The sequence below is a fragment of the Camelina sativa genome, chromosome 11, assembly GCF_030686135.1.
Source record: "Camelina sativa cultivar CO46 ecotype springtype chromosome 11, ASM3068613v1".
NCBI lineage: Eukaryota > Viridiplantae > Streptophyta > Magnoliopsida > Brassicales > Brassicaceae > Camelina > Camelina sativa.
The window spans coordinates 38,227,766-38,240,910 of NC_141890.1; the positions used below are offsets into that span (position 1 = coordinate 38,227,766).

At 34.5% G+C, this 13,145-nt stretch overlaps 2 protein-coding genes across 5 annotated transcripts; both read right to left on the reverse strand.

Annotated features, from left to right (window-relative positions):
• Window positions 1–826: 826 nt before the first annotated feature.
• LOC104725284 (uncharacterized) lies at window positions 827–3,040 on the reverse strand. The gene is made up of 7 exons (XM_010443912.2): window positions 2,486–3,040; window positions 2,161–2,334; window positions 1,983–2,075; window positions 1,828–1,896; window positions 1,494–1,700; window positions 1,257–1,382; window positions 827–1,166 (listed from the first exon to the last, which is right to left on the reverse strand). The coding sequence occupies exons 1-7, from the start codon at window positions 2,726–2,728 to the stop codon at window positions 1,011–1,013; spliced, it is 1,068 nt and encodes a 355-aa protein (XP_010442214.2). The 5' UTR covers window positions 2,729–3,040; the 3' UTR covers window positions 827–1,010.
• A 2,000-nt stretch (window positions 3,041–5,040) lies between these two features.
• LOC104725285 (protein HEAT-INDUCED TAS1 TARGET 5) lies at window positions 5,041–8,042 on the reverse strand. Of its 4 annotated transcripts, none has more exons than XM_010443915.3 (4): window positions 7,909–8,042; window positions 6,100–6,204; window positions 5,557–5,927; window positions 5,041–5,444 (listed from the first exon to the last, which is right to left on the reverse strand). In XM_010443915.3, exons 2-4 carry the CDS (start codon window positions 6,185–6,187, stop codon window positions 5,361–5,363), a joined length of 543 nt encoding a protein of 180 aa, XP_010442217.1. In that variant the 5' UTR covers window positions 6,188–6,204; window positions 7,909–8,042; the 3' UTR covers window positions 5,041–5,360. The 4 variants fall into 4 exon arrangements, with proteins under 4 accessions (XP_010442217.1, XP_010442215.1, XP_087326927.1 ...); XM_010443913.3 differs by having other exon boundaries at window positions 7,793–7,939; XM_087470801.1 differs by having other exon boundaries at window positions 5,041–5,466; window positions 7,793–7,939.
• Between the last annotated feature and the right edge of the window lie 5,103 nt (window positions 8,043–13,145).

Here is a 13,145-nt window from a genome sequence, read left to right on the forward strand (position 1 = left end):
ATATATAACATAAATAGAACTACTAACATATTATATAGCATAAATATATTTATTTATGAAATAAAAATACTCACCTTTCAACAAAAAAATGTGGGAACAAAATGTGATAGAATAGAAGCTTTGATTGTCCTTTAAATTCTGCACAAAAAATAGATGTTACAATAAATAAATAAAAATAAAAAATAAAAAATATGTTTATTTATAAAAAAAATACCTTTGATGGAGAGAAGATAAATGGAAATAGAGTTGAGAGGAATTTGAAATATTTGTTTTGTGTTAGTTGTAAAAGGGAAGAAATGGTGTATTATATATAGAGGATAAATGTGTTGAATCTGTGGGCAAATTTTTTGATCTGCCGATGGACAGCTTCAAAAAACCTGTGGGTGAGTTAACCGATGTTTCTCCTGCATTTATGGCTAAAAGACAAAAAAAAATTAAACTGTCCACAGAACAACTGCGTAACTTTTTAGAAAGAAGAAAAATGTTGAATGGTGTTTTTGAGACAGAGGAACTGTATGCGCAGATCCCCTGCCTTTTTATCAGCCACGCCATTCAATGCCATAGTATGAGGTGAGGTTAAGGCAGGTGATCTGTGAATGAAATCTTGCACATGGATGTACAATCTGGTTTGAATCCCATGCGGCTACTGTCTAATCATTGGTTTATGGTCCACCACACACATTAAGGTTGAGCTTGAGCACAGCTCTACTTTTTGGAGGTGGCCTACCACAAAAGTATCTACCTCGTACCAGACATTCCTACATTCAATATGTTGCATGTAGTAGCGGCCATTTGAATACCAGGGCTTTAAATTTGTATGTGTAGGTTTACCTAAAAAATAAAGTAAAATTTAACCGGTTCAAACATACGTCCTAAATTTGACGGACTTCTGAGTTATCAAATGTCAAATGCTTCAGCAAAAGCAGAGTTTCAATCTTTTAAACTTTCAGAATCGAACAGGAAGTAGAACCCTTGCAGCAACTGATTGTGTAGCTAAAGACAACCGAAAGTTATGAAAATCCTTTCTTTCCTTTTAGATTGATAACAGAGAGCTCTTGTTCAACATACTCTCCTGCAGGTATCGCCGGATATTTGCTTGCCAGTGATGATTCCGCGAAATGTCCCAAAGGCTTCAGCTCCGCATCAGAGGCAATGTGGGCAAACAACTGCAACAAAAACAAATCCTTTTAGATAAATAAAAACCAAAAGAGTTGAGCTTTTCCTGGAAACGTATAAGGAAATTGGTTTTGACTTACAGTCGAGGAAACTCTCCATAGGCTTCGGTTTTGTTCTTTTGCTAATTTGATTGCATCCTTAGTCTTGCTCGTGACAACCACCTCATGCATTCCGGCAATGCATTCTCCAGCAGTCAGCCATTCTATCTGAACACCAACATTTTTTAGCACAGTTAACTTCAATTACATAATTCGAGATGTTTATTTGGCTGTTCACAGATGCTTCAAGTAAAACAGAACGCACTAACATCTCCGTACCTGTTTTCCAGTTTGAATCAAGAGGCATCCTACGGGAACTTTAACCGCAACCTTTTCCCCATTCCTTAACCAAATATACAGACCAGGGAATCTACTTCTTCCATGAATTGTTAGAAAATTGAGGTCGTAGTGGTATCCTGCAAATATCGTCCCCTCCTCATTGTAACAGCTAAGATCACTTCCCGTTGGAGCAAGAAGATGAGGACCCTGAGATTCACAAGAACAACGTACACTCTTCCACTTAAGAAATCCAAACCCATTCCCCCTTAACCATTCATCAACAAGTTAAGCTAACTATAGGACTCTTGCTCCCACAGAAATCTAATAAAGTTACCTGCTTCATGAGTGCTGTAAATGCATCTTTAGGCAAACCAAACCCGATCGCTGCCATTTCAGCAACAACCTAAACAATTTAAGAATCTAAAACCCATCAGCACATAATAATTAGTACAAGCATCAGATTCCAACTCTGTTGTAGCAAAGCCTCACCTCCACCGCAGATATCATCTTATAACCCCATGAGTCCATTACTTCTTTCCACTCTGGAAAACCTTCCGGTATAACAGGCTCAGCGTTGAGCTCCTAAACCAACGCCACTTCCAAATCAATATAAATAAACACATATACAATAGCAAATCTTATTGGAATGTATCACAAAAGATCACACCTTAAACCGTGTGTTAGATGGGCGAGGACCAGCTCTCCACATATATCTCCACTTATGATCTGGTCCTTTAGGAATATGTGGTTTGTATTCATCAGGCATAGTCTTGAATTTTTCTTGCATCTCTTCATCAACCAAACTTCTAGGAACTTCAACTCCCTCCGGCGTCACACCAACCTTAATAAAAAAAAGATTGAAACTTTTTCAAACAACAACACTAAGATGTGTGCCCTAACCATTGGGCTTAACTCAGGTTCTAGAAATTGAATTTGAATGTGATGGGTTACATCAAAGATTCGATTTTTTTTTTTAAAGGGGGAACCGAAACCTGATAGTGGAGATGAGGTCTCTGTTGGAGTCGTTTGAAATCATCGGACTTTTGGAAATAAGTCTCCATCATATCGATGAATCGATCGTTGTCTTGAGCGCTACATCGCGGATCTTTGACAAGGAGAGCTCCGGTTTCTCTGAGGATCCGGCTCACTTCTCGGCACGAATCGAGCAGATCAGTTCCCAAATCGTCGCCGGAGGATTCAAGGTAACGAGACAGATCTACGACGGGTAACTCCATTACCGACAAAAGAGAGGAAGAGACAAGAGTACAAGTCACCACCACTTGTGTCTGTGTGTTGTGTATATATGGCGGGAGTTTGAGATGGAGGACTAGATCTGATGAATGTTAGTAGTAGTAGACTAGACGCCACTCCATTGTTCATTGTATCTCAAGGAGAAAAATGGTTCAGGAAGAGATTGTTTACTTTTTAGAAAGTAAAAAGGTAAATATTTTCTGGATCAAATCTACTTTTTTACCCATTCAATATTTCTGAAAAATGTAGTTTCCGGTGAAATAGAGAATCTAGTTTTCTTTTTTTCAGTAACGCATGAATCAATATGTAGGTTTTGAACTGCTTTATCAAATGGTTTTTGATTTTAGTTTTTTTTTTTTTCTAAAATTTCATATCCTTTTAGAAAAAAAAAATTCATATCCTGAAAATAGAAAATCTAGATTCTAACAATTTTTACTATATTTCAACCCAAAAGAATAAAATAAATAAAAAAACAGCTTTTACTATTTGGTTATAACATTTGGTTCAAATAATCTTATCTTTCACAAACAGTAATCTGTATTTAAAAGTTCATGTCTTTTGAACTCTATATATATTTGTCTCACAACTAACAAATCATTTTTCTTTTAATACAATTTTTTTCGGGATTATCTTGGAACTAAGTAATTTGAATTCAATATCTAATATACAATATTATTCTATAGTTTTTTTTTTCAACCGAACATTAATTAAAACATGATTCCGAGATTGGAAGCCTAATCTCGAGGTAAATAAAGAATTTTGAAACAATATAGTAATATTTAATCAACTTTAAATATCATGGTTGCGTCCTATATGGACGTATTTTTTTATAAAATATATATTTTCAATATTTAGCTATTTAATATTTTATTTTTAGAAGTTGTGTTATAATTTTCCGTTGCTACATTTTCAATCAGGATTAAATATATTTTATTTTGATAATTATTTTATTTAAAAGTTGTATCTATTTATTGTAACTCTTTGTTCAATAGTTCATTTAGCGTCACGTCTCTTCATCATAATATTTTTATGAGAGTTGTATCTCTTTATTGTAATTGTTCATAAAATATCTTATATTTTTAATCTTTAAAAAATATTTTTTTTGCCAGGTTGTCTTGATTCATTATAACTTTTTATTTGATAATTTTTGACATAGTCTTTCTTTTGCCATAATCTTTTTTATCATAATTTTCATTTTTGATTAATTGTTGTGTTTTCGGAGAATGTATGTGTATTGTTTTAGCGCTATTTATTATTTATAGGATAATTTTAATTTTTATTTGTAACCTATATATACTTTCAAGCTATTTTATTACTTTTTTCTTCATAATTTAGAAATTTAAATTTAAATTATTTCATAATTTAGAAATTTAAATTCAAATTTAATTTTAATTTTAATTTTAATTTTATTCGTTAAAGATTTTAAAAATATGTATTCCTCCAAAGTTCGGAGGTTGAGTCCTAGTAACTTTAATATTAAATAATACTAGCATTTAATAGAATTCTGAAACCAATAAATTGAATAAGAATAGAATTTAAAAGCTTTCATTTGGCATATGCGATGTATGATTGGGCATGACTACCGCGATGTGGTGTTTTCACAAACTGTTTACACTTGGTAAAGATGGTGTTTTCTCCTTCGACTGGTTGACTATTCATCTCGACGACATCAAAATCGGCAGGGGGAGTCCTCTACTTACTCTCTATCTCTAATTTCTATGAATGCAAATGTAAATACGGATTATTTGGCGCGTAAAATGTGAATCTCAGCGCATCATGTCCTGTATGCAAAAAAACAAAAAAATTCCTTTCCAATTGGCTCTTTTGAATTAAAATTTTGTTGACAAACAAAAAAAATAAAAGAATTAAATAACACTGAAAATCTAAATTCTTTCAAACTCTATAAAAATCCTACATTTAATAGCCCTCTAATAATAATAGGATGTTATGAGACGTCTCTTATTTAACAGACGAACAGATGGATATTGATGTTGGTTTAACGTGAAGAAAATAACAACCTTTTCATGAATAAAAAGTAAATCACGGATTATGCAATTGAAGTTAGGTGCTAGTTAGGTAAAACCCATGTTTTAAATTATGGTTAAGAGCTAGTGGAGAGTTTTGAGATGGGTCTAGCTTAGAGAGTTTAATCCGAGATTAGTTTTCCTGTATTTTTTTCTTTACGTCGATAGCATCTTCTGTTATCTACATATCTGATTTGCCAAATCATTGCTTCTCTCTGCATACGAGGACTGGACTTTAACAAAACTAAACACACAATTCAAGGTATCTAAGATTAGGAGCTGAAATGACCATCCTTGATGCATGATATCTTATAATGACAAATCCATCATCCAAATTATATGTCTTTTAGAAAGTAGAGATCTCAACTTCTTAAGGGTCTTACATATTAGAAAAAAAGGTATACTGTAACAAATTCTTCCACTAGATAAGATATCATCTTTGCTTAATCGATGGATAGGCGTGGGACACAAAAGTCAACAAGCAGACCTGTTGGCCCTACCATGCGAGGCTGCCCTGCCCTTCCAGAGTTGTAATAAAACATCCTGCTCAAAGCCACTTTGAGTATTATGAACTTATTCTTGTACCATACCTTCACTGTCGCGATGGACTTTCCATAGATCTTCTCGACTCCAAGAATGATCCCATCTCTAAGTCCAACATAACTGGCTGGCTCACCTGACGACCCACAGTAAATTCCCGACCACACAAAACAAATGAACAAATATTAATTATAAATCAAATGTTTGTGATTACTCTCTCATTTTGTCTAGCACTAGCAGAAACTTACGTCTTGTTGAAGTTCAAGGTGTGGACTGAACACATGCAGTTTTGCTCCCACAGGTTGATGCACCAACAAGTCACGTGCTTCCTCAATATCCTTAGGCTCAATCACTTGTCCTTTCATGGAAACGAGAGCAGGTTTGTACGATGATGGGGGTTTTGACACAGATCCCAAGTGTGGCCAATCTTCTGCTTTCGGTATGCCTTTGTTTAACGCACACTCAAGGCAGTCTTTGACAGTGAGCTTGCGCCCGTGTGAGCCAGCATTGTCCACCAAATACTGAGCTGAGTACTCAGTATGGACGCTATCCAGCTTAAGTGCAAGCCGTGCAGAGCTGATCAGATCAGCCGCTACGATTGCAGCAGAAGCAGATTCATCTGCAAAGACAAGGCCACAAATGGAAAAATAAATCAGATTTGAATGTATTCCCATCTTACAAGGGATTAGATAAAAAAAAATGTTTTAAAACCAGCATAGGTACATTTGTTTGCATCAGTTGAAAGCCAAAAAAAAACAGAAAAAGAGTATATTCTAGAGTGACAAGTTTACCGTGCTCTTCTTGGTCATTCACAATCTCTGTCCCTCCGCCGATTCTGAATGCCATTGTGAAACTGGGATCATAGGGGGGGAGTGCCATCTGAAATTACTTCAACCCTGAAAATTTGCAAGGTTCAATGTTAATACATTATGAATGTGAACAGGAAATGGTAAGAGAGTTTTGGAGACCTTTGCTTAATTCCAAATTAGATCAAAGAACTAGCAAAAAGAATGAATTTACCAAAGAATGACTAAACTAAAGGAGGATTAAACGCTAAAAAACCTAACTAGAAGCTCCTCATTTCACTAATCTCACTGCAGAAGACAATTCACAAGCAAAAACCGTAACCAACCAAAGCAAGCTAAATAATTCCCAACTTAGAAGAAAACCCTAAAAGGTAACACGAGTCACACTGCAAAAGAAGACATTTTTATCAAAGAAATAGCAAAAAAAGACATTTTTATCAATGACAAGAAACAGATCAAAGATGAGTTTGTGGCTAAATGAACAAATGTGATGTGCTAGCTTCATTACCAAAGAATGATCAAAGGATTAAACACTAAAAAAACAAACTAAAAGCTCCTAAATCTTTCACTAATCACACTGAAAAAGGCAAAAAGAGGAAATTTGCTTACAAGTTAAATAAAAGATATAGCAAAAAGAAGACACTTTTATCAATGAAAAGAAACAGAGAGATGAGTTTGTAGCTAAACGCCTAAATCGAACCAGTGTGATAGCTTCTTTACCAAAGAATGACCAAACTAAAGCTCCTCATCACTAAGCACACTGAAAAGGCAATGGAACAAGCAAAAACCGTAGCAAAAGACCCTAATACGCAACTAAATCCTCCTCCTCGTTCATTAATCACACTGAAAAAGGCAAAAAGAAGGCATTCTTATCAATGAACAAAAAACAGATCAAAGATGAGTTTGTGGCTAAATCGAACAAATGTGATGTGCTAGCTTCTTTACCAAAGAATGACCAAACTAAACGCTAAAACCCCCATCATTGTTCACTAATCACACTAAAAATGAAATTCAATGCACAAGCGAAAGCCGTAACAAACCATGGCGAGCTAAACAAGTTCCAACTTAGAAAAAAACCCTAAAAGGTAACACTTATCAGCATGAAAAAGAAGACTGACTTTTTCATCAAAGAAATGGCAAAAGAAGACATTTTAATCAATGATAAGAAACAGATCAATGATAAGTTTGTGACTAGATCGAACAAATGTGATAGCTTCTTTGCTAAAGAATGACCAAACTAGCTGAAGGAGGATTAAACGCTAAAACCTAGCTAAAAATCTCCTCATTGTCCACTAATCACACTAAAAATTGAAGACAATACACAAGAAAAAACTGTAACAAACCAAAGCAAGCGAAGCAAGTTCCAACTTAGAATCGAAAGAAGGCATTTTCATCAAAGAAATGACAAAAGATGAAAGTTTTATCAATGACAAGAAACAGGTCAATGATGAGTTTGTGGCTAGATCGAACAAATGTGATAGCTGCTTTACCAAAGAATGACCAAACTAGCTAAAGGAGGATTACACGCTATAAAAAAAAACCTAACCAAAAGCTCCTTATTGTTCACTAATCACAGCAAAAACCGTAACAAAACCAAAGCAAGGCTAAGAAAATCCCAACTTAGAAGAAGAAAACCCCCCAAAGGGAAACTCGCAAAGGAGTCACTAATCGCACTTACAAAGGGGAAACTCACAAAGCAAGCAGAAACAGAGTAATAAGCCAAAGGCAGATCGAGTAATAAGAACATTTTGTATATATATACACAAGACAAGAGAATGGGTAACTCGGGAAAACCCTAGAGAGGAGAGCACAGGTGTCATAATCCTCTGTCATCAAGCGTATCAAGGGCTACGAAAAAGCGCAACTTTTTCTCCTCCGTACAAGCTTTTGCATTCATGATTCACCACTTCTCTCTCTGCTCGGTGTTTTATTTTTTGTTGTCGTTTTCCAAATTTGAAGATAACCGTTAAGCCTTATACGACGTCGCTTCCATATTGGGCTTTATCTTTAGCGGGCTACCTATACCTTCACTTCGTGACCAACAAAGGATATTCTAAACTGGGGAGGCTTCACAATAACCCGAGCACGATGTCGTTTAGTTGGTCTTTTATAAACAACATACAATATCAACTTAACGTGTCTATTAAAATATCAACTTTGGAAGTTCACGAAAATTCCCTAGATCTTTTGTAATTTGGAAAAAAGTATATATATATATATATATGTGTATACAACAATTACAATCAACTAAGTTATGAGTGTATTTAACTATTTGTTGATGATGTCAATGTACAAACAACTGTTTGATCCAACGAAGGAAAGAATTTTTTTTTAGTATCGTCGTTTGGTTTCATGTAATTACTACAGGAGAAAACAAGTAGAAACAAAACAGTTTGGATTAATCATGACAGAAATATTGGTTTTCAGTAGCATTACAAGATATCGTTTTGTATAGTAACTAGATTTTAACTTGTAGTATATGACAAGTCTATAATTTTTTTTTATTTACGATTTATATTCTATTTGCTTGTTAAATTTTGGATGTTTTGTAAATAGAGCAATAACTAAATTTTTCAGCCGCTTGAGCGGCTAAAATGTGAATATTGATTTTTAATCTGCAATACATTGTGTGACCTTTTTTTTTGTTAGATTTAGTTTGTTTTATTTAGTATTTGAGATTCTATTTAGTTTTTTAGTTATTACACTGTAAAATATATTTTTTTAACATGATATCCTGTAAAGTTATTTAGTGTTTGTGATTCTATTTGGTTTTTTAGCATTTAAGCATGAGGTTAATTTTTATTAGTACATATAACAAAATACAATAGTTGACTTTTTTAAAAAAATTATATGAAATGTTTTTATTACCAGAAAAAGTGATCTTCATCGAGGACATTTACAAGGAAAACAGGGATGTAATAGTAACTGGCAAAAGAAACATTGTTTGGTAAAGGTTCTTTGACTAAGCGATTTGCAACTTTGTTATTGTGTCTTCGTGTCCAGACGTATGCTACCTCCATGAAGTTCTGTTCCCAATATTTGACCTCACGAAAACCCAATTGTGAACTCGGAAGTTGTATTGTTTACCTGTAACCAGTTTTGTAATGGTTGCATTATCACCTTCAAAGACTACTCTTTCGTATCGGCGTATCCAAGCTTGTTGCATAGCAAAGCCTGGAGTTCTGCTTCCAAGATACTATTGCATAACATTCCTTTATTGTGACCAGCATTAGCATAGAAACCACTATGATCTTTTATAATCCAACCTGCTTGTGGTTCAATACCATCCAGAAGAAATTGGCAGTCATAATTATATTTAACAAAACTGTCTTTAGGTTGTGTCCAGTGAGAATGTTGTGACTGATGTTGTTGGTGTGTCGTTCACTTTATGTATCATCATACCAACAGTTTACCCATTTCATTGACCACTTTTGTGAGATCTTGTTGCCAAGTATTACCTTTCCTTTTATAAATTAGAAGATTTCTACTCTTTCATATTCTCCATAAAGTCCAAATAAGTAGTTGACGTTCAAGAGTAGTAAGATTTTAGTTGTTGTAACAATCTACAATACCTTAAAAAATTTCCTCAAAACTACTTGTCATACTGGTGATGTTTTGGTTAAGATTTTGGCTTCCTCTCCAAATCGACTGCACATAAAAGCAAGTGAAGAACAAATGTTATGTTGATTCTTCATGTTGACATCATCTCTTTTATTGGGTATCTGCATTAATTCTTCGGTGCATCAACTCTGTACCTGTTGGTAACGCCCTTGAGAGCATTCTCCATAAAAAAAAATATTTTAGTTTTGGGGCTATATCCATTTTCCAGATAGCTGTCTTGAATCTATGTAACCTCGGGGGTGGTCGTATATGTTCATTATCTAGGAAATGTGTATCAAGCCAGTAACCAGATTTAACCGTATATTGCTGAAACGATCCGACCCAATTTTTTTTGTTTTTAATTCAATATTAAACTAGTGATCTCATACTCACTAACATCCTAACCCTAATAAAACACAACGAAATAAACATCAATAAACCAATAACATCAACCAACAATTATCTAACAACCAATAAACCAATAATACTTCCATAGTAACTAAACCCATAAATCATTCCAAGGTAAACCAAGGAACCAACAATCCTAGACAATATTCTAAAGACTCAACTTTAGCAACCTAGCAGAAACCAGACAACAACCAATCGAGCTACTAAAACATCATCTTCTTCATTGCCTTGATTCCATGATCACAATTTTCCTTTACCTGCACCACAAACAACAATTGAGATGCATGAGTATTGTCATAAACAATCAGTGAGGTAATCATCCCATCTACTGGGCAATACACATAAGCAACTGAGAATCCAATGTTTAACAATCAACATAAACAAACAAGGAGAAACAAGTATCAGTGCCTGCTGAAGGGTTGGTGTCGACCGACACTGCTTCTTGGTGTCGACCGACACTGCCTCCCAGCATCGACCGACACCCCTCAACGACTCAAAAACCCTAGCAGTGTCGACCGACACCTCCATCTGGTGTCTACCGACACCTGCCCAAGTCCTCGCGCCGTCAACTCCTTCGTGTCGATCGACACCCTCCTAGTTTCGATCGACACCGACCCCGCATATGCGCTCTGCTCGAAGCCGAGAGTCTGTTCATCGCCTTCCACCACCTCCAAATCGTCCAAGGCTCACCTAGAAGCCACATAAGGCTGTAAAGACCATGAAATAACCACAACAAGCAAGAAAAAACCACAAACAGACATAAAACAAGCAAAACAAAGGAATCTCAGGCTTAGATCAGCCATGGTCATTCACTCACCTCTATAGCAGAAAGATTCTGACCAAAACCAATGAACACAACCTCCTAGAAAGCTTCTAACTCGTTCCTAACACCAGATCTCCACTCTACAGGAACATATCTCCCAAACAAAGCCAAGAACTCTCCAAAAACTCTAAAACCCTCAAGAACACTTTTTCTCCCTTCTGTTTCTCTTTGGAAAGCGATTATGAGTTGCTCCCCACTCTCAAAACTCGAGTTTCTACTTAAATACCTTGGTTTACGGTTTCCCAAACCCAACCGATTCTAATTTTGACGATTTAAAGCAAACCGGTCGATTCAAAAAATTTTGGTGTCGACCGACACCCTCTTGGTATCGATCGACATCCACACCCAAAACCGGCAAATTGGTTCGCGGATGTTACAATAGCCCTGAATCGTTGTACTGCCATCCAAGAAGGATTTTTTACAAGTTAAAGATCTCATTATGGACTAAAGTGAATTGCTTTGTATGATCGCTCATCTTCTTCTACAATAATACTTCGAATCAGACCCTTGTACCAAGTTCTCTGGTTAGCCATAATGAAATATTTAACTTGTAAAAAATCCATAGCAACCCCTTTTATACTCTTTGGGCCCTGGGTGGATGGGTTGGCAGCCAATGTGCAATAATGGACTTATTTCTACCTTTTAGGGAAAAATATTAAAAATACCTCATCTATTTTTTATTTAGAAGTTTAATACCTCGTCTTTTTTGATTGGAAGAAAAATATATCATTTAATTAAAATGTGTGATTTAATGCTCAAATTAATAAATTTTGTTAGTTTCATGCTTACGATTTTTTGACAAAAATAAAAAACTGTTTTTACACTTACTATATCAATTAAAATTTAATTTTAAATGACATGGCATTAATTTATAAGTTAATTTGAATTAAAATTAATTTTATTTAATATTTATTTTTATTACAATTTTGTTTTTATAAAAATACAAATTTTGTTTAGACAATTAAGTATTTTATAAGACCTGAAGCACTTTCAAATCTGCTTTCTTTCTTCGGAATCGTGTATTAAACAAAAATATAGGAATATATGATTTCATGTGATTCAATAAGTTGGTACAATCGATCATTGCCATCAACAACAGACCAACGTATTCATGAATCTGTGATTCCAAAAAAATTAACCAGAAATCTTTATTCAATGGACTTCATATATATCGAGTAACTAAAAAAAAATCAAATTGGAACAGTCATCTCCGCCGCATCACCGCCTATCTGTTCCTCATCTTCTTCTCTTAAAATCTCTTTAAGAAACTTCCCTTTAGATTCAAGAACCAAGATAGTGAAAACAATCCCCAAGAAATTTAATAGCACCAAGCATCAACCTTGTCTTAGCGGGAACGGTGCTGCAGAGAGCGATTAGTGTTTAAGCTTTGGAGACGGTGAAGACTTCGTGGATAGTGTTCATCGTTTCGGCGGCAGGGATCAATCCATCCAATTGCATTGTATATGTCTTTTTAGAATAGGTTGCTGCTGTAATAAGCCATGTTGAGGATGAACCATGTGGTGGTTATGCCAAGGAGGTGGTGGTTGTGAGTTCGTGACGGCGAGCGAGAACAGGAATTAGGTTTGATGAAGATGATTGTAAAAAAATAAAAATTAATATTAAATAAAATTAATTTTAATTCAAATTAACTTATAAATTAATGCCATGTTATTTAAAATTAATTTTTAATTGATATAGTAAGGATAAAAATGGATTTTTATTTTTGTCAAAAAATGGTAAGCATGAAACCAACAAAATTTATTAGTTTGAGTATTAAATCACACGTTTTAATTAAATGATGTATTTTTCTTCTAATCGAAAAAGACGAAGTATTAAACTTCCAAATAAAAAATAGATGAAGTATTTTTAAGCTTTTTCCCCCTAATTTTTATGTAGTGTTTTATATTTTCATATATTGTTTTTGTTTTTGATTTGTTTTTATTTTATTTTGTAAATATGGTCTAGAATAGCACATACAGAAACGTTATTGAAAGATTCGTGGGGGAAAAAGATTATTCATTACCGCCTTCGAAAAAAACTTGAATTCTAATGAAAAAATATTAAAATCTGGGATCCAATTAAAAAAAGTAGTCGACCTAATTTCTTTTTCTTTTACTCTCTTTATCTTAGACATTCTTCTTCCCATTTTGTTTGCTTTCTCTTTCAAATTTTGTTCTTCCTCTCCCTCTCTCTTTTTTCA

Excerpts from the sequence above, each read along its gene's own strand:
- LOC104725284 (XM_010443912.2), bottom strand. The coding sequence starts at position 2,728 with ATGGAGTTACCCGTCGTAGATCTGTCTCGTTACCTTGAATCCTCCGGC. Across the intron at positions 1,701-1,827 it reads TTACAGCACTCATGAAGCAG|GGTCCTCATCTTCTTGCTCC; the intron begins GTAACTTTATTA and ends TGTGAATCTCAG. Across the intron at positions 1,383-1,493 it reads TGATTCAAACTGGAAAACAG|ATAGAATGGCTGACTGCTGG; the intron begins GTACGGAGATGT and ends GTTGGTGTTCAG.
- LOC104725285 (XM_087470801.1), bottom strand. The coding sequence starts at position 6,187 with ATGGCACTCCCCCCCTATGATCCCAGTTTCACAATGGCATTCAGAATC. Across the intron at positions 5,928-6,099 it reads GAATGACCAAGAAGAGCACG|ATGAATCTGCTTCTGCTGCA; the intron begins GTAAACTTGTCA and ends TTGTCTTTGCAG. Across the intron at positions 5,467-5,556 it reads ACCTTGAACTTCAACAAGAC|GGAATTTACTGTGGGTCGTC; the intron begins GTAAGTTTCTGC and ends TTTGTGTGGTCG.